This window comes from Aureobasidium pullulans, assembly GCF_000721785.1.
Source record: "Aureobasidium pullulans EXF-150 unplaced genomic scaffold scaffold_11, whole genome shotgun sequence".
Classification (NCBI taxonomy): Eukaryota; Fungi; Ascomycota; class Dothideomycetes; order Dothideales; family Saccotheciaceae; genus Aureobasidium; species Aureobasidium pullulans.
In genome coordinates, this window is record NW_021941031.1 from 62,955 (window position 1) to 85,003 (window position 22,049).

A 22,049-nucleotide genomic window follows, 5' to 3' on the forward strand; every position below is an offset into this window, starting at 1 on the left:
TGAAACAGTCGTAGAGATCTGGATCATACTTGCGACGGAACCACAACCTCTGCCCTCCCGTCCGTCGACAGCCACATCCAGTGCACAGCCTGGAAATCCTTTGTTCCGAACTGACGGGCACATGGGACTTCCAGTCGAGCTCCTCGCAGACCCAAGGATAGCGATAACACCAGCGGAAGATCATCTTTTTTAGATTATAATGAGGATCCTCGGCGAGTTTTCGCAGTCGGTCGAGTTTATGTTTCACCCTTATTCTTTCGCGGACTTCGGCTTTTGGTACCATTTGCGAAAATGGTCAGATTGGCGCTCGTAGTATCGCTCGTAATAGTCCGGATCTGTGAGAAGCTGGAGTGTTCGGTTCTCATTTTTTCTGACGTTCCTGGCTTTGCGTTTCGCCTCTTTCAGTGCAATGGCATCTTCTGTGGAGTCGCAATTGACATGGCGGATTGAGAAGAGACGCGAAGTCGGGGGTAGTCGAAGCGATGATGATTTGCATACATCAAGAAGGTTCCGCAAGGCTGGTAGAATCATTTCGAAAGAAGCATGCACCGATTTCCTGAAAAGCAAATGGAAAGAAAGCAGTTCGATGGCAAGCTGGCAGACGAACGAGGTTGAAGCCTTGTGTCCGTGCACCAATCGTTCCTGCCTCCCTCCAGACCAGTTCGAAAATATCACAAAACAAGACTGCAAAATGGACACTACTAAGAAAAATTCCGTCTTTCCTTGTGACATTTTTTCACTGTATACGCTTTGAATCTCTTTCAGTCTCCCCAATGGTATTTCTCTTTGGCTTCTCTAGGATTAACAAAGGGAAGCCCATATCTGAACAAACGCGAACCCCAAGATATAAAAAAGAGAACCCCTAGGAAAGGAAAAACACACTGGCACCAATATTACGAAAATAAAGTTTTTGTTTTAGACAAATGATGAGCCGCTGGAGCAAAACTATTGCGGGGCGGGGACACCGTGGGTGTGGCCTTGAGGGGCGGTGCCGGCGGTGACACCAGCGGGAGCGTCACCAGGAAGACCGTGGCTGATGGTGGCATCGGTGTTCTCGATGACATTGTCGCCAGCCTTCTTCTCCCAGGCAGCGGGCTTGACCCACTGGGCGTCTTGCCATGGGCCAGCGTCGGACAACTCACAGCCGTGAGGGCAACTGCAAGAACCGCCGAACTGCTTGGGAAGGTTCTCCTTGGGAATCTGAGCGAGCAGTTCCTTGGTGTATCCACCGCCGAGGACGTGGATCTTTGCGACAGTGACGGGGTCGAGGAACTTCTTGACCATGCTGAAGACTGATGAGAAGCCCCAGGGAGCGTTGATGATGTAGAGCTTGCCCATGCGCTCGGGGTAGTAGTTTTGCGAAATGCCAGAGGCCTTTTGCACGTAGCCGTAAACACTGCTAATGTTTGTGAGGCCGACGCCCTTCAAGTCCATGATGGTGCAGGATGTTTCGAGGAGGTGGTTGGCCTTGCGCGAGCAGGCGGGCAGACGAGGGTCGGCGACCTTCTCGTATTCGACGACCAAGTTCTGCAACATGCGCTCCTCGGAGGTGATCTTGTACATGGCGGTGAGGTCGATCTTGCCGAGCTGTTCGATGTAAAGGGGACGACCGTCCTGCAATGCTGTCAGTCCGCTGTCTTTGATTCTCTTCCATCTTGAGCCGTGCGTACCTTGTCGGTCTTGTGGTAGTATTGAGGGTAGTACTTGAAGACCTGCTCCTTCTCCTTGTACTCGAAAGTCTGCAGGAGGTGGTCGACACCACCGCCAAAGTCCTTTCTCCACTTCTCGCAGTCGACGAACCTGTGGTGTTCCTGTCAGCGCAATTCATGCATCGCAAGTCGGCAAGACGTACATCTGCTTGGCGTGCTCGACGTTGAACTTTCTGGCGCGCAGGAAACGGAGCATGGTCAGGGTGTCGAGGCGCTCGTGGAAGCCGGCCTGCTCGAGCGAGGCGCGGAGCTGGTGAACTTGGGCATCCTGCTCCGGTGTGGTGTGGCCGGGGTGTCCGCTCTGGTTGGTGTTGGAAACGGTGGGGAAGTCGTAGTGGTCGTACTTGGGGTCTTGGGTGATTGAGGCCATTGTGAAGTACTGGGGTAGCTGTCGCTGGTGTCGGCTATGTGAAAAGGAGGTGACTTGTTGTCGAGCTGTAAAATCAACAAAGGAGTGTCTGAATCGAGACCCGGATGCTTCGAGTCAAGGATGGGGATGATGGCAAAAGGGCGGGGAGGGGAGGAAGAAGGTTGGGTAGTGAGTCGGGTGGATTATTTTGTTTGTAGGGGCAGTTTGGCTTTGGCTGCCCCCAGTCAAAGTGTCCTCAAAAGAGCAGCCAGCAGGACGCCCCTCATCCAGATCGATGCCGCCGAAATGACGCTCTAGCGTGCATCAAAGCTCGAATCTGCCCGCCCTTTAATCATCCAACACGACAACCTCTCCTATATCTCACACGTGCACCCATACGCCGTGTACATAGACACGCAAGCAATTCATGAGAACAGGCACAAGCTTTTTCTTCCAAAATTTACTATGACCAATGTTACTTGCTACCGATGGGACTAGCCAACCTGCCCTTGCCCTTGTCATTCTCCAACAACAGCGCCTCGTTCTGTGCACTCTCAGCTCCAGCCAACGTGTCGAGATCGTCGTCTGTGAAGCCACTGTAACCCGAGAGCATCGAGCTACTGCGTCCTCTGACTTGAGTCACGCCGCCATTGCTCAGTCCTCCAAATCCTTGCCCAAAGCCACCACCAAACATGTTAAAGTCGAATGCAGTGGGTTGGCGACTAGGAGGTCCGTTTGTGCCGGGAAGAGTGCCTTCGGGAGTGGGAGGTCCAGAGAGAGTTTGTTGCTGATGAGCGACAACGTTTGTGAGGTATTCTATTTGAGTGAAAAACTCGTTGGCTCGCAAAGTGCAGTCTTCGGCATCCTTGTTGCTTTGCTGTGTCCAGTACAACAGATTTGCTTCCTGGCGCTGGTACTCGGAAACACGATTGGCTCGCTCCTGCTCATGCTTTTGTCTAGCGCTCATGTCGGCGTTCTTCTGGTTCGTCAAGCGGTCCAGTTGCTCCGTCAGCTTTCCTTTGCGAGTGCTGAGTCGTTCGCGTTTTTGAGCAGCCGAAGTCAACTCGGACGTGACTTGAGCAATTTCGCGCTGAGCTTGAGTTTTGGCAGCTTCGAGATCGGCCATGGCAGCAGATTTCTTGTCACAGGCAGCCTGCCAAGCGCGCTTCTTTTCGTTGTACTCGCGAAGTTCGGCTTGAGGAATCTCGCCCAGGGCATCAGTCTCTTCCTTGAGAGCAGTTGTGGCTTCGTTGGCTTGGCGCAAATGCTGAGTCAATTGAAGTATTCTTTGTCGCTGGCGCTCGTCCTGACCTCCACTAGAAGCAACCTTTGCATTGAGCTGATCGATTTCCTTGCGTACAGCAGAGGCGGCATTCTTGTGATCACGACGAGCACGCTTGAGCTTATTGCGAGCATCCTCGCGCTTCATTTCGGCAGCGGCGATAGATTGCTTCAAGGTTGAGATGGGCGATAGTGGGCGAAGAGATTGCGGCTGAGGAGAAGCAGTGACAATCGACGTCTGTTCGGTACTGGGTGCAGGGAGAGTGACAAGGCTGGTTGTACACAAAACGCTATGGTCAGACATATTGACCAGTTCGCAGCTGTAGTTAGTCAAGGGGGTCAAGCCGAATATCTCACCATGCCACACTGTGTCCGCTCCTTCTCCTTCCTCACTAATCTTGGTCGATCCCCAATCTGCACCATTCATGCGAACAAAGAAAGGCTTTGACTTGTCAATACCCGCACTGATGGGCGCATTCGGATCGAGCTTCGGTCTGGAGGTGGCGGAGAAGGACGGAAGATGGGCACGGAATAATATGTCGGCTGGACGGATATCAACAATGGAGATGCGGTCTTCGGTAGAAATACGTGGGAGAAGTTGGTTTTCGTTGGTCGTGTCGTGAGCGGAAGCCTCTGCTTGGTCTTCGGAAGCTTGTTTCTGTTCCATCTCTTTCAAAAAGGTTACTTTTGTACTGGCTATAGCCGCCCATAGCGGTTGCCGACTGCGCACTTGGGTCGCGTGCTTTTTCTTCTTTTTACTTGTTATGATACGTTGATTGCCATCGCGCATCGCTGAAGACGGCCCAGGAGGTCGACCGTCAGAGCCCAGACCTCCGGCAGGTTCCTGACCTGAATCGCCAGGACTCGTCGATGACTTGGGTCCGTCTCCATACGATGCTGCTTCCGGATCTTGTTTTTTGTTCGCGCTGGCACGGGACTGGTTAGAGTAGCTGTGCAGGTAACGACGACCAAGAGTAAGCACGCCTTGAGCCAGGATGTGACAACCGAGGATGGCGCGATACCAGCCGTATGCGACGTAAGGAGAGGAAGAGAAGTCTGCTGAAGAGATGGGGTTCCAATGTTGGCCGATGCCGAGATTTTGTAACAGCGAGCGCAGGTATTCCAAGCTGATGAGATGGATTTTGTTGTAGCGGAGAAAATGAGAAAAAACAACGAGCATACTGCAAGCAGCGACGCTATTGGCAGAGCCGTCTTTTGCTGCGGTGGCACCGCTGAGAGAAATGGCTACGACGGCTTGGCCGAGGTCTAAGTAAATGTTTTGCAACCAGTAAGAGCTCGCCAGGTACACCACAGACATGATGCCGTCCGAGAAAAGAATGGTAAAGAGCGAAGGTCCACCACTGGCCGAGCCATGGAACCAGTCTCCAAGAGGAGGCATCCCGTTCCATGAGCTCAACGAGACACCAGCGGTAGGAGGAACGAAGGTGAGAGAGGCGAAGAGACTGTGTATAAGCATGATGAGTGCCGGAGGAAGCGACATCAGCAGGATCAGAATGGCAATGGCATCAGACAGCGGACAAGCGCTGAGGATGGTCATTGCCATGGAGAAACTGCTGCTGGCCGAGCGGCCCACGAGCTTGGAGGTATTGACGGCGGAGCTGTAGGCGGTGGCATCGGACACGCGACGCGAAGACTCGGAGGGAGCAGCTGTAACGGGCGGGGTGCTGCTTGCGGTGGTAGCGGCAACCATGTCGTCGTCGGGCAGCGAAGCGGGCGAGTCGTCGGCCGTGTCGTGGTCATTTAGGCCGTCGGTGGTGGTGGCAGGGATCGAGTGAGCAGCCTGACCATTGGTGCTCGGGAGGTGATTGTTGGATCGCTGCTTGGTGATGCGCTTCCCAGGGGCACCTTTGGCCAGTCCGCTCTCATGACGATTTGCGGTATTCTTTTGCTTGGCCTTTGGCGGCATCAGCGCGCCGCCAGCGTGTTTTCTCGTACAACAGAGCCCGGCGATTCGGACGCGGGGCTACAGAGACGAGAACGGATAGGGATATATGCCGGTGTTGAATGAAGGTGGTGGCGGAGAGAAAATGCTATGCAAATGTCAAAAGATGGCAAGCCGGCGGCTTCTAGGGGAACAAACGGGCTCGCTCGCAATGCGTAAGAGCCAGAGCCACCAGCCGCTAACTGCCAGTTATGAAAGGCCCGCTATGCTACCGATCACGTGCGACACTTGTTTCTCAAGCAGACCAACCTCTTGGTCACCGCTGATTTTTCTTGACAAACTAGGTTGCTTTTAGGCCCAAAGCTAAGCGTCCGTCATGGCTGTTGGCTTTGTTGCAGAAAGAGCTTGTTCCTTCCACTCGACGCTCCAAGACCTTCACAAACAGCTTTGTACCGGTTTTTGCTTCCCCTCATGCTCACCGTATCACTGTCTGCATATATTGACACATCTATAACCAGCTCGTGTGACCAAGCAAAGCACGAGCAACACGCACGCCGCAAGAAGCGCGCAACTGCTGCATGCACATTCAAGGATGCCTGCAAGAGTTTTGAATCAAGTCATGGACTGGCGTTGTCGATCCCTCATGCCGCTCACGCTTCTCCCCGACGCCAATCGGCTTGCTCTTTCCTCAGCTGAAAAACTTACCAGACTTGGACCTCGCATTCTTTTGTCATGAGATTCATACTCGGCGTGCCTGAAGCCTCTTTGGTATTGTCATCAACGACTATATCATGATCCTCAGACTGCGGGGCATGTGCAATATATATCTGGCCAGTTCTCGGGACTCACCTCCGCAATTGTGGCGGCGTCTGGCTTGTTGATCTCGTCTATCAGCTATCTATCCCGGCTAGCAACCTCTGACATGCCGGCATCTGAACGAGTCCATTCTGTCTAGTCTTATCAGACATGGTTGTATCATCTATCAGTGTGCCCTGTGCCTATATAGCATCACATGCTATCATTGCCCTGCAACACCCATATCCTCTACAGCATCTTCTCTATCCCAGGTCTCTTGTTCAAGCGCTCTGACCTCCTTGAGCAGCCCTCTCACCTTTTCGCTGTTCACTCTCTTGGCTTCCTCCTGCAACTTCCACGTCTTGCGGAATGCGTCTACCATGAATGGCAGTAGAGGCGCCTTCTTCCCTGCCTGATAATCATACACCACTATGTCTTCCACACAACGAGCAGCAGGCCGTTGCTGCAGTTCAGACATAATGACGACGTCCAAGATGAACGAGTCTGTTTCGGCCGTAGGTTCGGAAGCGAGTTTATGGTAAACCGAAATGTGATCCGGCCACTTCATTGGCTGTAGATTCCGATCGCATCAGTACAGTAACAAGCATCATCTGCTTTCGACAAAGAGTGTTTGCACATACAAACTTGTAGTTAGTTGTGATCGACCGGAGGATCAATCCCAGACTCTTTGGTGTCATGAGTTCAGTCCATTCTTTTCGGTGCTTGGGATCAATATCCACAGCAAAGTTCCTTGTCCAGTTGACGCGAGCGGACTCTGCATAACGATTATACATCACATTGTTCACATGGCTGGTCTTCTTTCAGCGTTTGTCGTGGATGATCGCGCGGTTTACTGCTCACCCCTGCAATCATTAGCCCTTGACTCTAATCTCTCGCGTTTTTCACGTCCTCTGTCATCGCTGTAGTATTGCATGATGCCTTCCTTCCAGGCCAAAGTCGTGCTCAGATAGAGCTCGTCAAAGAACCTCTCTTCAGACCCATTTTAACTCCTTGTATATTTCCCTCCCTTCCTTCTGCTCCAAAATAGCACAATCAAGCACTCACCATACTATCCATTTCACCCCAAACGACCGCATGCCGATAAAACCCCCTCCTGTCCTCTCCAGTCAAGAACCCTTCACTGCCTGCAACCAATTCCCTCCAGTCTCTTGCTACCGTCTCCAACACGGCACTTGCACGAACAACCTGCTCAGGCTTCATGCCAAAAGTCATGCATTTGCCCAATCGCTGCTTGACATCCGCCAGCCATCGTGGGCTCAATGATTCGGTTGCTGCGGCTGCGGTGGAGCGTTGGCGAATCGATGTATATGCAAACTGAGTAGCTCGCGAGTGAGCAAATGGCGTAACCACGAGTGGTCGGAGAGAAGGGCGCATGGTGAGTACGAGCGAGGGAAAGGTGTAATGAGCCAGCGACCTTGGTGGAAATAAACATCGAACCCACCAGCCCTCGAGGATTCGGGAAGGATTGCCGAGGTGCATGGTGAAAGCATCCACCCATCCCCGCAAATCCACGGGATGCAAACACGAAGGCGTCATGGTTTTGCAACCCACTGCATTGCCGTTGTTGGTTCTTCTTTCAACTGCATACCACAGCTCTTGCTCTCTATCTCTCAATCATTGACATCATTGAACTCCCAGACAATTTCCTCGATATCGTTATAACTTGGAATCATGACTTCACAAACACAATTACGCTATCAAGTCATCCGCATCTACAAAGAACTCCTCTATCTCGGCCGCGAATACCCTCTAGGCTACGATTACTTCCGCCCTCGCCTGCACAAAGCCTTTTCCAGCAAAGCAAATCTCACTTCAGAAGCAGAAATCAAAAAGGGGATAGAAAGTGCAGAATACGTGAAGAAGGAGATAGAAGCATTGTAAGTTTGTAACCAATTCCCATCCAGTGGGTGTGTTATGAAGCTATCTGCCTATGACTCGAGATGAAAGAACGTGCTGTTGTTTCCGTTCTTCTCCTGGCTCGAAAGGCAGTCCACATGCATATTTACATAAAAAATCCAGTCGCATGTACAAATAAAGACCAATCCTTTGCTGACCTTCAGCGCAGGTATTACCTCAAGCGCTACCGAGCATTGAAACAGCGATACGAAAAGCAATGAAGAAGAGAAATACCGGTTTCTTCGACTTCCAATGACCTTACGATCACTCGCATTTAGTAGCCCACCAAGCCCCAATTTCCAAAACCTCACTGCCACCACCGCTATTCTCCTGATCCAGCAATGAAGTCATCATACTAGACCACCATCTCGTCCACTCCTCCGCATTTTTTCCGCTAGCTTCCTTAAGCAGCGGCTCCAATGACTCGACTTTCTGAATCACTGTGAGGAGCGCTGTGGACCGGATGGCAGCTTGATCATCCGTGAGCATGGGCTCGCCGACTTTGGATTTCCCCTTTGGAGAGAGGTTGAAGAGGTTGCCGCTACTTCCTGAACGGATCAGTTTGCCCTCGGGGTCTTTTTCCCAACGCATTTGGCCTAGAGGGATGGCGATGCGGCGGGACGTCACGTCCTCGAGAGAAGTCTCTGAGAACAGAATTTCGGCCATGCGTGTGCATGGTGAAGAGGGCAAGTTCAGCTTATCCAGAGCGGCGTGGATCCAAGTGTTGGAGTCGGCGATGTACCGGTTTTGTGCTGGTGCGAAGGGAGTGGCGGGCGAAATGAGATAGGTTTTTGTTTCTCGCGAGGTTTTATCTTCCTCTGCTGTCATCCCTCTAGGTGGTGGCGGTTGTGGTAGCAGGCAACGTAATACATGGTCTGATTCCCATATTTCCAATGTGCCTTTGGGCGCTAGGATGCGCAAGGTCTCGTCCACGAATCGCTGACTCTCTACACCCATTGGTACTGTCAGAGATAAATCCTTTAACATAATGTAGTCGAATGAGTTGTTCTCGAAGGGCCAAGGGTATCGTCGAAAGTCGTGTTGTACAAATTTCCAGTTAACACCCTGTCGGCGAAGATCCGGTGCCAGTGGTGCAAAGTCCAGTCCTGTGAACTCGACGTTCGGATGTCCCAGACTAGTAAACCACTCATGGCAACTGCCTGTCCAGAAAGCACTTCCACACCCCATTTCCAAGACTCTTTTAGGTACATCTTTTGCGACATTGGGGACGCATGACGGTTTGCCGAGGATTGTTACGCCTAGCAGTGTTCGTAGTGATTGGCGTTGAATTTCCGAGAGATCGCAAGGTAGAGGGTATTGTACGTCGCGCAGGTAGCGGCGTCCATAGCGTAGTTCGAAAGGGTTGGCGAGGAGGTTGTGTGACGAGTTCGAGGCGGCCGAAGAAATACTGCCACTCGTACCTTGGCGTTGTTCGCGAATCGTCGCTGTGTCCATGTCTCTGGGCTTTGTCGTCTGATCTGACGAGGCCGAGTCCTTCCTGTAGAGACTGAAAAGAGGGTCTGAACCTGTCGTCGAGGCGGAGGGTGCTCTACGACGTGACTTGCGAAAAGGTGAGGTCGATCGAGATAGCGAGAGCGGAGATGTCGGAGGCGAGGATGGAAGAGAAGCGGAAGGCGAGGAGGGTGATGAAGGATGGGGAGAAGTATTCACATGGCCAGAAGAAGTACGCGGTGACTGGCGATTGGCAGTACCATGGTGTCTGGGCGCATGGTAATGAAAATAGGCGAAGCCATCCATCACGGCACTCAGATTGGATTGGGAAAGTCAAGACCCACAACGACTCGTGAAGCTCGAACGCTCGAGCACTGTGCACGGGCTCGCTGCGGAGTGAGTGTCCTCTGAGAGAGCAGGCCGAAAGACACCGTTTCGATAAGATAGAAGGCCGTTGGAGGATGAAGCAATAATGTGTTTGAAGACCTGCAACTTGCAAGAAGTACCTTTTATCGAAGTGGCTGGCTGTCCTGATGTCCGCATCAAACAGAATCAGCAAGGCGACAGAGCGTGCGGAGAGACCAGCCAGGGACTTTGTGAGACGCTGCGAGTCGAAAGGACGCGTAGGTCAGGGCGGCAGAGGTACAACAACCAGGCTCATCTGAGACAGAAAGAGACACGACCACATAGCTATATACTTGTCGCGTTCCTGATGGGAAAAAAAGGTTCGCTGTCGCTTAGGGTATACATCGCATGACCCCTCTCATCTGGGACGCTTGTTCAGCCCCGCGTTTGGGAAAGATGCCATGGTTAAAATCAAAGGGGCCATGGGCCTTTGCTCCCTTCAGCCTCTCCTCTCACTCATGCTTCGACTGGTCGTCGCAACTGAGTTGGGGCTGCCTGTCTCGAGATTGAGATCTGGCGGAGATGGCCCTTGCAGGAACCGGGATTGCGAAGCCGCTGTCTCTTGTCTATGGCTGCGGGCCGAGCTAAATAGTGGCTGTAGGATCCGACACGGTAGTGATTTTGAAGACAGCTTCGTCTCGCTGCTGTCTGCAATTGATAGCGACACATCGATGAAACAGGAACATGGGCAGTGTAGCTTGTGTGCAGGTTTCGGAAGGTTGAACTTGTGCAACTTGAAGTGTTTCCGTGTGTTCGTACATGATAAGAGGACAGAAAGCGACTGGAGGAGCAGTCTATTGTTCTTGGAGGGAGAAGATCACGGGCTATAGGGCAGGTTCAATGGACGGTACCTATATGGATACCTAGATTAACACAATGCTTCAGCGCTGTCGACTGGCCTGTTCATTCTAATCCTTGTCTTCACAATCGACAAATCAAGTATTTGGAAGACGAAAAGCTGCGAATAGCTAGCTGCAACTTGTATGTCTTGTTCAAGTCTTGGCGGACCACATCTCCCACGCAGCTGGCCTGAGCAAGCACCGCGAAGACTCCCCCGTCATCCACGACCTCCATTCAGCGACGACGTGTAGTATTCTTCCCGACGAGCATTGAGTGGTAGCGGTAAGTCGTTTCCCCTTTTCTGTACCTTGGCAAGCTCTTGTTCGACTCAGACAGTGTCGTACGAGCCAGCAGTCTGTGACTAAGAGGCTGAAGACTGACATCGTCGTCCTCCAGCACAGCACGTACTTGGCCTCGCATTATCAAACATCGCCATCGCTCGCTATCCACCCACGACACTGTCGCTTATACCGCCACTGACAGCTGTCCCTACACACAAGAGTGACTGGCGCCGACCCCCGACCCGACCCTCTCCCGCCTTGCACTACTCGTACTCGGCCTGAACACGTCGCGAAGCTCTCTCGACAGCGCAACCCCCGCAGATATCACCGCCGCCGCTCCCGCCAGCCAATCCAGCAGCGGCTGGCCCTTTGACACGTCGGATTGGTTCAATGTTGAAGAAAAGAAGAAGCCGTCGCCCGTCTCTCGTCACCGCCTCCCTCCATTCCTAGATGGCCGATGGTGCCTTTCGGTTCCAAGGAGCCGGCCAGTATTTCTACCAACCACAGTCGCAGCGTCAGCTTCAGACTCGTCACGGCTCGCCCATTACCACCTCGCAGCGCATCCCTTTCCATACTCAAGACACGCCTTCACCCAACCGCTCCCCCGGCGCCAATTCGCCCGCCTTTAACATGTTTAATCAACATGGCATCCTAAACGGCCAAAGTCACCAGCGCTTTCAGATGCACATGAATATGACCAAGCAATTCGGCCAGCAACAGCAGTCGCAGCAGAATTTGCAGACACACCACCAAAATCAAGCCCACTCTCATCAGCAGCAGCAACCCCATCACACCCAACACCAGCAACACCACGATGCCTTCGCTTCTCACTCGCACAATCTCTCCAGCTCAACGCCGCACTTCACTCCCAGTCACATGCAGAGCCAGACTCCGCTTAGCACCCACAGCCAACTCAGCAAGCCTACCAGTGAACATTGGCAGGAGCAGCTGCGCCTGGCCCAAGCTTCGCGTGACGCTGCACAACCCCACCACTACGCCAGAAATGCACATGTTGCCAGTCGGCAGGCAATTGCCCAATTGGGGCCCGGTGCTAGGAAGACCGAGGAGAACAAGGAGGAGCGTGGGAGGAGAATGCCCTATCACGATGAGAAGCACCCTTTTACTGCCCTTGACTTTGGTGGTCAGGGTCTGCGTGCTCTCGCGAACGGACTATTCAAATACTACTTCCTCGAAAAGCTCTACGTTAACCAGAACAAGCTCAACTGGCTGGTGCCCGACATCGGTTTGCTACGCCGACTCACCTTCCTCGACCTTTCACAAAATGCCCTCGAGGTCATCCCGCCAGAGATTGGTATGTTGACCAACCTTCGTACGCTTCTTCTCATCGACAACAAACTCGTGGATCTGCCTAGCGAGTTGGGCTACCTTTATCAGCTGGAGGTTCTCGGACTCGAAGGTAATCCTCTGAACGAAAACATCATGGATATCATCGCCGAGTCAGGTACTGGAGAACTCATCCGCACCCTACGTGAGCACGCCCAAGGCCCGGAACCGCCGAACGAGCGTGACTGGATTGTCCTCGACGAGGCTCCTGCCGGCGAGCAAGAACGGTTCATGGTTTACAGTCACAACATTCTCTGCGACAAATACACGACTGAAGCTCAATACGGTTACGCGCCCTCACACGCTCTACTCTGGGAGAACCGCAGAGAGGTTCTTCTGGGAGAGATCAGACAACGCCGAGCCGACATCATTTGTCTGCAAGAGATCGACGCTGAAAGCTTCAACGAATACTTCCGTCCTGAACTTGCCCGCGACGACTACAGGGGAATGTTCTGGCAAAAGTCACGCGCCCACACGATGTCGGAGAAGAATGCCAAACTGGTCGATGGCTGCGCCACTTTCTACAACAACACTAAGTACATTCTGCTTGACAAGCAGGTTGTTGAGTTTGGACGCACAGCTATCAACCGTCCTGATATGAAGGGCGAGCACGACATCTTCAACCGTGTCATGACTCGTGACGACATTGCTACTGTAGCCTTCTTGGAGAGCCGTCAAACTGGTGCCCGACAGATGGTGGTCAATCTTCACTTGTTCTGGGACCCTCAATTCAAGGATGTCAAGGTCGTTCAAGTTGCTATTCTGTTAGAGCAGCTTAATCGTCTGAGCAGAGACTACGCCAAGTGGCCCGCACTCAAAGACAAGGAGCTCTTCCGCTACGCCAATGGCGATGAAGTGGATGAAGAACCTGTCGAGAAAGCACCACCTGCACCTTCGCAAGAATACGCGTCCAACACTGATATCCCGCTGATCATCTGTGGTGATTTCAACAGTACTTCCGAAAGTGGTGTGTACGATTTGTTGGCACATGGCTCGCTCTCATCTTCGCATGACGATTTGGCCGGCCGCAAGTATGGTAACTTCACAAAGGAGGGTATGACCCATCCTTTCAGTCTCAAGTCCTCATACTCTCACATTGGTGAGCTCGAGTTCACCAACTACACACCTACCTTTGTGGGCTGCATCGACTACATCTGGTATTCGACCAACGCCTTGAACGTCACCGGTCTCCTCGGAGAAATCGACAAGCAATACCTCAGCCGCGTACCTGGATTCCCTCACATTTACCATCCCTCTGACCACATTAGTCTAGTGGCCGAGTTTGCGGTGAAGGTCAGAAAGGAGTCCAAGAGGGCGGAAGCAGATTTCGGGCACGGTTCGCATGATCATAGGCATCGATAGATTGGTGCCAATGAACCGCTACGGATACATTTGGACTTCTCCCAACAATGACTTATCATACAAACACGCGAAAAACACTCGAATATTCTACACATGAGAAATGGAATGGGAGGAGGAAGGAGCCTGTTAGGAGTCTTTGAGTCTGTTGTTTTTCTCCCTTTGGAAACGAGGCGCTTTCGAGATCGGTAACCGGGTGTTTTTATTGAGGAACATTTGCAAAGGGTGGAAGTGGTGTTTTTTTCTTCATAGCAGACTTTCTTCGGTGATGGGGTGGAGAGGAAAAGGTCTGCTAGAAGAAGATGGCAGAGATGGGATGGATCAAGGTGCAATCTTTGACACTTTTTTGCGGGTTTTTCTTCTTTCTTCTTTCTCGGGTGTTCTTTTCAAGTTACGTTTTCCTCTTCTTGAACCTTCTTTTCCGTTCTTCATTCTCTCTGCTTCGTGTTCTTGTGTTGGTACTGCATTCGAACTCAACTCGGAAGAAAGAAGAAATACTCTCACCTTCCTTTTGATCTATCTCTGTTTAGTACTTGCTATGTTCTTTCTGCATACGGCGCATCCTGTCGAGAATTGACTGCTATGCGTGAACGAGGTTTATGTCTGTAAGTAGCTAACTGCACGGATGGAAGGCGCACAGCTACCATCTGTATATGAAATTTCATCATTGCTGGTGCAGCTTGACTTGTCCTTCTTGTGATTCAACCCGCTTTTTGACCCTCTGAACCATGAACAACGACTTACTTTTGATACTCTAGCCTCTCATTGTCATGCCAATATTACCTTCTGAGTAGATATCGAACCAGCCACGTTGTAAACATGCCTGCATTGGTGGTCAACGCTGATGCTACGCCAGCTCTCGTGGGACCATCAGCTTAAATCACAGAAAAGATCATGCAAGACTTGGCTTGGAGCGAGGCGAACCAACTTTACAAGGACAACCAGTGATCGATACTGGGACATATCTTTACATAGCATGACTGTCCATGATCGTTGGTTGTGGACTATAGTGCCTTTGGAAGTCAGTATCATATTCTCGACAGGGTCGTACCATCAGCAGCATGAACTTTGCATAAACATTATGAAAAGACATGCATATAATGCTCTCCAATCGGGCGCTTGGACCCTTGTTGCATCAGCGGTGACATGGGTGACCTGTGTGGATAGAGAGCTGCCTCACTCCACGTGCTCACTCGTCTCAATCGGCATTCAAGCAAACACACATATTGCAACGATACCGGTGCTCAGCAGGACCACATCTCATACCCAAGCAGTGCCTCTAGAAACAAGACAGAGAAAGCCCAGTGTCGGCTCCAGCCTTGTGCTATCTATTCCCCTCTTCCTTCGTGTCGCCTCTTCCCTGGCCGCGTCAGTTTGACGACACTCGTCTTCCTCTTTCAGTGACGTCCACCTTTTGATATCTTGCTTGACCCTTTGTTTGCAGCTCGACTCAGTCACCTGTTTTGTCACATTCACAACTGCTGTTCTTTCGCGTCTCTACCGGCTTCACTACTCAAGGCAACAGACCCAAGTACAGTCATGGCTACCCAAGCTCACTGCGCCTTTTGCTTCGAATCGCTTGTCGCCAGTTTCGAGGGTAGAAAGCCACTCCCTTTGCCGCAGCTCGAAGAACTCTGGACTGAGCATGTTGGGATTCAAGAGGATGACCCAGAGGACGCCGACGGAGAGTCCACATCGCGTGCGCCTGCCATTTCCCGTCTCCTCAGCTCCGTCACACCCACCTCGAACTCGTCGTCTTCGAGCCTGACGTCAAAGTCCACGTCGAAGTCGACCTCCACACAAGCCTCGACATCCTCAAGCCGCACATCCCTCTCCTCTCACTCCGCTGTCGACCCCAACGATCCATACCCACTCTTCGTAACCTGGAACACCATCTCGTCTCGCAACGGTAGCAAAGCTCTTCGCGGCTGCATCGGCACCTTCAAGCCTCTACCTCTCGAGAAAGGTCTACACGAATATGCTTTGACGGCCGCCTTCGAAGACCATCGTTTCCCACCCATAGCTCCCTCACAACTATCGCAACTGCAATGCTGTGTGACACTGCTCACCAACTTCAGCTCTCCTACTCGCGACATCATGGCCTGGGAGATTGGTAAGCACGGTATCCGTATCAGCTTCACCCATCATGGTCAAAAGCTCGGTGCCACATATCTGCCTGATGTTGCCAAAGAGCAGGGCTGGACAAAGGAAGAGGCTCTTGTGAGTTTGCTGCGCAAGGCCGGCTGGTCAGGTAGAAAGGACGAATGGAGAAAACTGTCAAATCTGGAGCTGGTCACATACGAGGGTAAGAAGGTAGACTTGAGCTATGCCGAGTTCAAGGAATGGAGAGATGCAGTCAAGAGCAAGGATGTCAAGACTTGATCATTTCCCTTTTCTACTTTTCACGACTTTATGGTATGGATTAAGGGTGTTGCACAATTTCCACGGAGTTCGTCAATATGGTATATAGACCTTATGCAACGAACCACGAATACAACGATCATCAACTCACCGAGTCCTGCAAGTCGTTCGCTCTCGGCCGAAGCATGATTCTTGTGACCATTTGAACTCACCCGTCGACCCGTCGGACGATGTCATACAAAGCACACTCATCGTCATGGGCGGACGTTAAGAACTGCCACAACAAGAATAGTGTTTCGGAGTTGATTGACTCGTGGAGGTGGCTGGTGAGAGCGCTGATCTCAAGCTTCTCCACGCAGCTTTCAAAAACAACCAACACGCGTGTCGCCAAGTCGGTTTCTTCTCGCTGCTTTCTCGACCTCCTTCATCTCTGTTCAAACCCCCTTGCGTCCTTTGCAAATTGGACATCTCATCAAAGTAAAGAGCAATTCAAGGAGTCGTAAATGGAGATGAACCCTCAGAGGAATGACACGCTTGGCGGATGAATTGTGAAACGACGAGGCAGGTACAATTTGCAGATCAATGCTTGAAAGAGGTTGTGATGGGCAGGGGACAGGATGCACCTGCTATGTTGATCATTCTTTGTTCCTCTGAAGGGGAAGGAACTACTCATGGGGAGCTATGACGATGCCATGTGATGCTATTGCTTCCTACCTTGCACGACCTGCTGCTTTGCAAACAAAACGAGAAGGCTGTCCGCTGTTCTTGATTCTCATCACAACAACATTCTGAATTATCGAAAGCATCAATCAATTCCTTGCTCATCATCGGATACTGAATTCATCATCAGCTGAAATCATTAGAGCATACAATCGGAAGAATATCGAATACCACAAAGGCTTCATCAACACAACCATCTCGACTCACCATGCACTTCATCACATCCATCTTCTCGCTCTTCGTAGCATCTACCGCTGCTTTCCCTACCAAGCCTTCCTTCTCCACCATGCCCGTCACCCGTGACACACCCGGATACGTAAGTCATTGCACCTCTTCCTTACACCATCGCTCCGATTGTAGCATCATATTGCAACCTCGGCGATGTCATATCCATCCAGACTCCTTGCTGACATTGTTGTTCCAGGCCCTCGCCTGCACAGGTGCTAACTTCACCGGCACATGCCAAGAGTTCACTCTTCCCATCAACACCTGCGTCGACCTACCTGCCAACCTCACCAAGCAAGTCACTTCCTTCGGTCCGGATGCCGGCTCCAGATGTTCTCTCTACACTGGCCACTGCAATGACGCTGCACCATACTTCGGAGGTGTTGTCAAGCCAGGTGTTCCCGACTTGAGCAAGACAACCAAGAACTTTGACAACATGGCGGAGAGCTTCCTGTGTTTTAAGATCTTCACAGCTGAGGACGACGCTGAGGATGATGTTCAGGACGAGTAGAGAGGTGACTGAATGGGCATGCGGGTGTCGATTGGGGACCGGAGCCTCTTTTCTCCTATGATGATGACTATTTCTCTTTTGTTCTTGCATGGCGTTTGGGGGATTGGGTTATTGGAAGTGTATCACTCCTGGTTCGAGTAGCTGTACAATAATGAGCCGGTGTTGCTCAATATATCAACATGACAACACTGTTGTCTTCAAAAAGCTATTCCAACTCCAGACCGTGATACAATTGTATTCTCCACAACACAAAATAGTAGTCCCAAGATACCACACTCGTCTCGACGCAGTGTAGATGACTCTTTCCATCCGCCCAGCTCATGTAAGAGGCTTTTCACGAATGCCCGTGTGTTCCTTCTGTAGCATCATGCTCCATCTCTTTTAGCAACACATCGTCATGCTCCGATGTCGATGTCGATGTCCCGTCGCTCATCAATATCGTTCTTAGTCCGATCTCCACCTCTAGAACTCAACTCCGACCCTCTCAAAAGTCCTCCATCTTGTAAACCTCATACACAGGAACCTCATAAGGATGAGCCCTGCAGCAAACATCAGTAACGTCCATATATCAAAAAAGAAAAAGCAAAAAAAAAAAGAACAAGAAGTCAAAACAAACTCACTTCTTCAAAGCCTCGACAACAACCGCAACATTCTCCCTCCCTCTAACCTGAACCTCGACCCTAACCTCCTCCAGCACTTCCAACTTCCCTCTTTCCCCGATATCAGGAGTACTGTCCTCACCGGGGATGAATTGGCCAGTTCCTGTGGTTTCCCAGCATACGTTTTTGTAACCGATGGTGTCGGGACGGTTTGGCAGGGGGAATGCACCGCAGAGGGATGTGGAGAAGATTGCGCTTTTGCAGGCTGAGAGGGAGGTGGGAGGGGTGAAGAAGATGAGTTTGTAGGGGGTTTGGGAGGGGGTGGGGGAGGACATGGTTGTGTGTTGGAGAGAAGGTTTCAGGGAAAGTTGATGTTGATGAAAAGCGAGGTGCGAGGTAATCGTTGGAGGATCGATGATGTCGAAGATCGCTGAAGGTTGGTGAAACCAGAAATGGCAAGATCGATAGTGGTGATGATGGTCAAAAAAGACAGGGTCACAAATCCAACGAAAATGCTCCAAAACAGGGGAATTCGAAAACCGAGGAAATTGATATAAACCAAAACCAGCAATTCGCAGGAGAAAAGACAGGATACTTGTAGTCGCAGAGTTGTTCTGTGAAAGTGACGATATCGGAAATTTGTTTTTGGTATTTTCGGTTGAGGTTGTGCGCGGAATTGTGTAACAGCAATCGCTATGGGAAAGACAAGACGGTCGTGATCGCTATGGGAAAGGGTAAGCGGCGAAAACTCAACGCTGGGAAGGGAAAGAACCACCACGATGCGAAAAGATTCCGATAATGGTGAAAGGGAGCGAGAGACTGATAACAGATTTCGTGTTGTGGAATTCGGGTATTAGTGCGTGGAAAAAGAGGAACGCAAATTCCCTAGGTTGTGCTCTTATACTCCAACAGCCTTGAGGATATCATCGACACCACTTTTGGGACTGCCGGGTACGATGTCCTTCCACACCTCGTCTTTGATGTAATTGTCCTTGTCCAGTACGCTCCAATTCGGACTGTGCTCTGCCTTGAGCCACTTGAAATCATCAACTTGATCATACAAGTTCTGAATCTCTGCATCTTTCTCGGTAGCCTGTTTTCCCTCGTTAGCTTGGGTCTTCTTTTCACCAAGCGGTCGAATGTAACAAGGAAGCAAACTCACATAACACCCAGGTAATTCCGCAAACTCAATACCCTCACAATCCTCAATGATGGGTCTGCTCTTACAGAGCATATACACCCTGACGTTCTTACTCTCATGCATTCGGAATTGTCTCGTCGCTACCACCAGAACCGAGTCCTTGACTCCAGTGATGTGAACAGCGCCATCCACATGACCACATACAATCAGAGATTCTTTGATGTTCTTGAGAGTCAGTGTTGCAAATGCGGAGGTCGACGAGATACTCATATCAATGACAGAATTGCGGACGTTGGTGACAGTGCCAGAGGTTCCGGAAGTTGCGTGTGTGGCGGAGGAAGGCAGCATGATGTGGATGTTGTTGTGATTTGAGATGTTGATCTTTGTGGCTTTGGAGAAGGACATTTTGCGAATACCCTCGGTTATGGTAGTGTGCTCATCGGTGCGGTTGTTGTCGCTTTCGGTCTCGACTGGTCCGTTGGCAGGTGTTTGGGGCATTGTTAATGGTGTTGTTGCAAAGGAAGAGGCGTTGGAGGAGAAATTGCTGTTCGGTTGAAGTAGACGTCTTTTTGCTGCTAGTTCTGCCGCGTCGTTGATGGAAATTGCTGAGGCATTTTTCTTCTTGAAAGAGAACTTTGGTTTGGGTGCTGCTTGAGCTCGTGTCTTTTGCAATTTGTCTGATAATGCCTTGATCGCCTGTATTGCATAATCATCTTAGCTCCAGATGTTTCGTGGTTGCACTTCTTGAGATGACCAACCTCGCTGTATGTTCTCTGATCATGTGCTGGAAGGGAACCAGAAATGTCTTTCACGTCGTTGGAGAGTCTGGACATACCAGCCAGACAGTGATCAATGGCATCTGCTCGCTCGCCGCCGGAAGTACCATGGTCCTGGATGATATGCATCTGCTCTTGCAGTGCTACATATCAAGGTGTCTTGGTCAGTAAAGGACATTCATCTTAATCGCGATGTAAGATAGCAGACACGTACCAGCCACTTCGGTCCGGAAGTACCGAAAGAACCGTTCTTGTTCACTCATCTCAAGTCTCGATGGTTGAATTACGGCAATGGCAGTCATATAGGAAATGTGATAGGGGGCTTGTCTGTGAGACGGAGGGTGGTCAGAAAGAACAGATGGGAGGAGAAAAGTGCAGGCGCCCAAGAGAGATAAGAGTGAGAGATATGAGTGTAATGTCTTGTCGCACGGCACATCAACACAGCAGCTGAATCCTGATGTCACCAGTCCTGATGTGTAGAGTAGTACTCGATGTCTTGGTCGAACAAAACCCCGCGGTAAAGTCGATCAGAGTTTAACCAGATGAAACCTCCGCAGAGCCTCGTGGGAGCGGTGTGGCATGCATGTGTAGTGCAAGGAGTATCTATTGACCTTACCTGCCTGTTGTGCTGTAGACCAGCACACTAATACAATCTTGTGCTGCTCATCAACTGTTGCGTCGTTTTCTCTGATTGATGATGATCTTTTGTCCCCCACTTCCATCATGGATGCGGGGTTGAAGAGCGAAAGGGAGTCACGCTTCCGGGGAAATGCCGTGGCACATCGACAATAGGCACGAAGGGCAATGTCACAAGAGTCTCAAAATGGAGTTTGATAGATTGAGCTGCGATTTGTAGTCTAGCCGCTGAGACCGGTCTAAGCACCATTGCCTTGCTCACGATGTTATCACATTCTAAACCGTATGGCTGTCTTGCCTTCCCATCGCATTGCGGCCGGAAGCAAGTAGCTGGAATGGCCAGGAAGTCGACGCGTCTGATCCTCAATGGGGCTTATGGGCTCGTTGTTCTACCCGTCAATATTTTCGCTTCCAAATCAAGGTGCAGGCGATGGTAACATGTATGTACCCCAGCCTGGAATGGTTGATGGGTTCGATTGGTTGATTTTGAACAGAGGAAATAATGGCGTGAAAGGTATCTACAAATATCGGAAGTCTAAGAAGAAGCAGCGGATGGCACCTCAATGCCGTAGTTTTGCTGAAGTCTCTCAGCTCTTCTCTCTTGGTAGCCAGGTCCGAAGATTCCTGATTTTGTCAGCATGAAATTCGTTGTCCGAAAAGCAGGGTGTAATTACCACGTCCTTCGCCGACCTGCTCAAGCGTCTCCTCCATTGGTCTCCTTCTGTTCTTGCGCACATATTCTTTTCGTGCAACCTCATCGACTGTGGTATCGATCTGGTAGCCGGTGATCTTGCCACCGGCGAAGTGCCAGGTACCGAGGACAACGGCAAGGGCGGTTCCGTAGCCAGCGACGGCGGGAGCGGTGCGGACTGTAGGGAGCTTAGCAATTGCGCAGGTTGGTCAATTGGTATCGTAAATCGTACATCTGAGACCGAGCATTGAGCCACCGGCGAGACCACCCCAGAAAGAGTTCCAGGCATCGTCTCTTTGTCTAAGGTTGGCGGACGCGCATCTGGTGAATTCGTAGGCGGCTCCCATGGCACCTGAGGAGCTCGTTAGTTCGGCCCTGTTGGTCAATCCAGGAAAGGGCGCGTACCGTAGACGGCGGTGGTGCCACCAAACTTGGTGAAGGCGCCCATAGCACCATGGTTCTGCTTGGTCAGGGTGTTTTGGATGGTCGAGACGAAAAGACCGGCGCCGGCGGTGATCATGGTGGCCTTGATGGAGGAGCCCAGGGCATCCTTGGGGCGGTATGGTTGTTCCTCTTGCTGTGCCATAGTGTCGGTGATCGAGTACGTCGTTGGCGGGAGGATTGTCGAGCTCAATTCAGATGATGCTGTCGCTGCTTGCCGGGCTCGCATGAGGTCGCGCTTTCCGCTCTTGGCACTGGGTTGCTGACCTTTGACGCTAACGCTCGGGAGTCGGCGCGGAGGGTCGGAGGTCGT

The 22,049-nt window shown here is 51.3% G+C and overlaps 12 protein-coding genes across 12 annotated transcripts; 4 read left to right on the forward strand and 8 right to left on the reverse strand.

Annotated features, from left to right (window-relative positions):
• Positions 1-112: 112 nt before the first annotated feature.
• Positions 113-874, reverse strand: M438DRAFT_30608 (uncharacterized protein). Its single transcript, XM_029902248.1, has one exon. The coding sequence runs from the start codon at positions 730-732 to the stop codon at positions 250-252; it is 483 nt and encodes a 160-aa protein (XP_029759501.1). The 5' UTR covers positions 733-874; the 3' UTR covers positions 113-249.
• A 71-nt stretch (positions 875-945) lies between these two features.
• M438DRAFT_275530 (uncharacterized protein) lies at positions 946-2,079 on the reverse strand (the record flags this gene model as incomplete). Its single annotated transcript, XM_029900792.1, has 3 exons — positions 946-1,614; positions 1,671-1,800; positions 1,853-2,079. 3 exons carry the CDS (start codon positions 2,077-2,079, stop codon positions 946-948), a joined length of 1,026 nt encoding a protein of 341 aa, XP_029759502.1.
• A 227-nt stretch (positions 2,080-2,306) lies between these two features.
• On the reverse strand, positions 2,307-5,507 carry M438DRAFT_30628 (uncharacterized protein). Its single transcript, XM_029902256.1, has 2 exons — positions 5,441-5,507; positions 2,307-5,390 (listed from the first exon to the last, which is right to left on the reverse strand). Exon 2 carries the CDS (start codon positions 5,264-5,266, stop codon positions 2,534-2,536), a length of 2,733 nt encoding a protein of 910 aa, XP_029759503.1. The 5' UTR covers positions 5,267-5,390; positions 5,441-5,507; the 3' UTR covers positions 2,307-2,533.
• Positions 5,508-5,957: 450 nt separating this feature from the next.
• M438DRAFT_320307 (uncharacterized protein) lies at positions 5,958-7,515 on the reverse strand. Its single transcript, XM_029902872.1, has 3 exons — positions 7,103-7,515; positions 6,679-6,855; positions 5,958-6,608 (listed from the first exon to the last, which is right to left on the reverse strand). Exons 1-3 carry the CDS (start codon positions 7,430-7,432, stop codon positions 6,261-6,263), a joined length of 855 nt encoding a protein of 284 aa, XP_029759504.1. The 5' UTR covers positions 7,433-7,515; the 3' UTR covers positions 5,958-6,260.
• Positions 7,516-7,729: 214 nt separating this feature from the next.
• On the forward strand, positions 7,730-7,939 carry M438DRAFT_275880 (uncharacterized protein; the record flags this gene model as incomplete). Its single annotated transcript, XM_029900816.1, has 1 exon — positions 7,730-7,939. The coding sequence occupies one exon, from the start codon at positions 7,730-7,732 to the stop codon at positions 7,937-7,939; it is 210 nt and encodes a 69-aa protein (XP_029759505.1).
• M438DRAFT_346279 (uncharacterized protein) lies at positions 7,934-9,986 on the reverse strand. The gene has a single exon (XM_029905634.1). The coding sequence runs from the start codon at positions 9,710-9,712 to the stop codon at positions 8,219-8,221; it is 1,494 nt and encodes a 497-aa protein (XP_029759506.1). The 5' UTR covers positions 9,713-9,986; the 3' UTR covers positions 7,934-8,218.
• A 1,396-nt stretch (positions 9,987-11,382) lies between these two features.
• On the forward strand, positions 11,383-13,638 carry M438DRAFT_275510 (uncharacterized protein; the record flags this gene model as incomplete). The annotated part of the gene is made up of 1 exon (XM_029900788.1): positions 11,383-13,638. The coding sequence occupies one exon, from the start codon at positions 11,383-11,385 to the stop codon at positions 13,636-13,638; it is 2,256 nt and encodes a 751-aa protein (XP_029759507.1).
• Positions 13,639-14,822: 1,184 nt separating this feature from the next.
• Positions 14,823-16,195, forward strand: M438DRAFT_346281 (uncharacterized protein). The gene has a single exon (XM_029905635.1). The coding sequence runs from the start codon at positions 15,175-15,177 to the stop codon at positions 16,015-16,017; it is 843 nt and encodes a 280-aa protein (XP_029759508.1). The 5' UTR covers positions 14,823-15,174; the 3' UTR covers positions 16,018-16,195.
• A 729-nt stretch (positions 16,196-16,924) lies between these two features.
• M438DRAFT_356031 (uncharacterized protein) lies at positions 16,925-17,452 on the forward strand (the record flags this gene model as incomplete). Its single annotated transcript, XM_029907074.1, has 2 exons — positions 16,925-17,032; positions 17,141-17,452. 2 exons carry the CDS (start codon positions 16,925-16,927, stop codon positions 17,450-17,452), a joined length of 420 nt encoding a protein of 139 aa, XP_029759509.1.
• Positions 17,453-17,936: 484 nt separating this feature from the next.
• M438DRAFT_356032 (uncharacterized protein) lies at positions 17,937-18,386 on the reverse strand (the record flags this gene model as incomplete). Its single annotated transcript, XM_029907075.1, has 2 exons — positions 17,937-17,991; positions 18,073-18,386. 2 exons carry the CDS (start codon positions 18,384-18,386, stop codon positions 17,937-17,939), a joined length of 369 nt encoding a protein of 122 aa, XP_029759510.1.
• Positions 18,387-18,949: 563 nt separating this feature from the next.
• On the reverse strand, positions 18,950-20,270 carry M438DRAFT_356033 (TBCC-domain-containing protein; the record flags this gene model as incomplete). Its single annotated transcript, XM_029907076.1, has 3 exons — positions 18,950-19,888; positions 19,951-20,111; positions 20,183-20,270. 3 exons carry the CDS (start codon positions 20,268-20,270, stop codon positions 18,950-18,952), a joined length of 1,188 nt encoding a protein of 395 aa, XP_029759511.1.
• A 509-nt stretch (positions 20,271-20,779) lies between these two features.
• On the reverse strand, positions 20,780-21,936 carry M438DRAFT_346285 (uncharacterized protein). Its single transcript, XM_029905636.1, has 4 exons — positions 21,701-21,936; positions 21,528-21,647; positions 21,279-21,473; positions 20,780-21,228 (listed from the first exon to the last, which is right to left on the reverse strand). Exons 1-4 carry the CDS (start codon positions 21,879-21,881, stop codon positions 21,140-21,142), a joined length of 585 nt encoding a protein of 194 aa, XP_029759512.1. The 5' UTR covers positions 21,882-21,936; the 3' UTR covers positions 20,780-21,139.
• Positions 21,937-22,049: the final 113 nt, after the last annotated feature.

Bases quoted from the DNA above. Each gene is read 5' to 3' on its own strand.
- M438DRAFT_30608 (XM_029902248.1), bottom strand. From the start codon at position 732: ATGTCACAAGGAAAGACGGAATTTTTCTTAGTAGTGTCCATTTTGCAG.
- M438DRAFT_30628 (XM_029902256.1), bottom strand. From the start codon at position 5,266: ATGCCGCCAAAGGCCAAGCAAAAGAATACCGCAAATCGTCATGAGAGC.
- M438DRAFT_320307 (XM_029902872.1), bottom strand. From the start codon at position 7,432: ATGCGCCCTTCTCTCCGACCACTCGTGGTTACGCCATTTGCTCACTCG. The intron at 6,856-7,102 runs GTGAGTGCTTGA...AAACGCTGAAAG, and splicing joins GGGGTGAAATGGATAGTATG to AAGACCAGCCATGTGAACAA. The intron at 6,609-6,678 runs GTATGTGCAAAC...CGGAATCTACAG, and splicing joins TCACAACTAACTACAAGTTT to CCAATGAAGTGGCCGGATCA.
- M438DRAFT_346279 (XM_029905634.1), bottom strand. From the start codon at position 9,712: ATGGATGGCTTCGCCTATTTTCATTACCATGCGCCCAGACACCATGGT.
- M438DRAFT_346281 (XM_029905635.1), top strand. From the start codon at position 15,175: ATGGCTACCCAAGCTCACTGCGCCTTTTGCTTCGAATCGCTTGTCGCC.
- M438DRAFT_346285 (XM_029905636.1), bottom strand. From the start codon at position 21,881: ATGGCACAGCAAGAGGAACAACCATACCGCCCCAAGGATGCCCTGGGC. The intron at 21,648-21,700 runs GTACGCGCCCTT...CGAGCTCCTCAG, and splicing joins TGGCACCACCGCCGTCTACG to GTGCCATGGGAGCCGCCTAC. The intron at 21,229-21,278 runs GTAATTACACCC...TGACAAAATCAG, and splicing joins GCAGGTCGGCGAAGGACGTG to GAATCTTCGGACCTGGCTAC.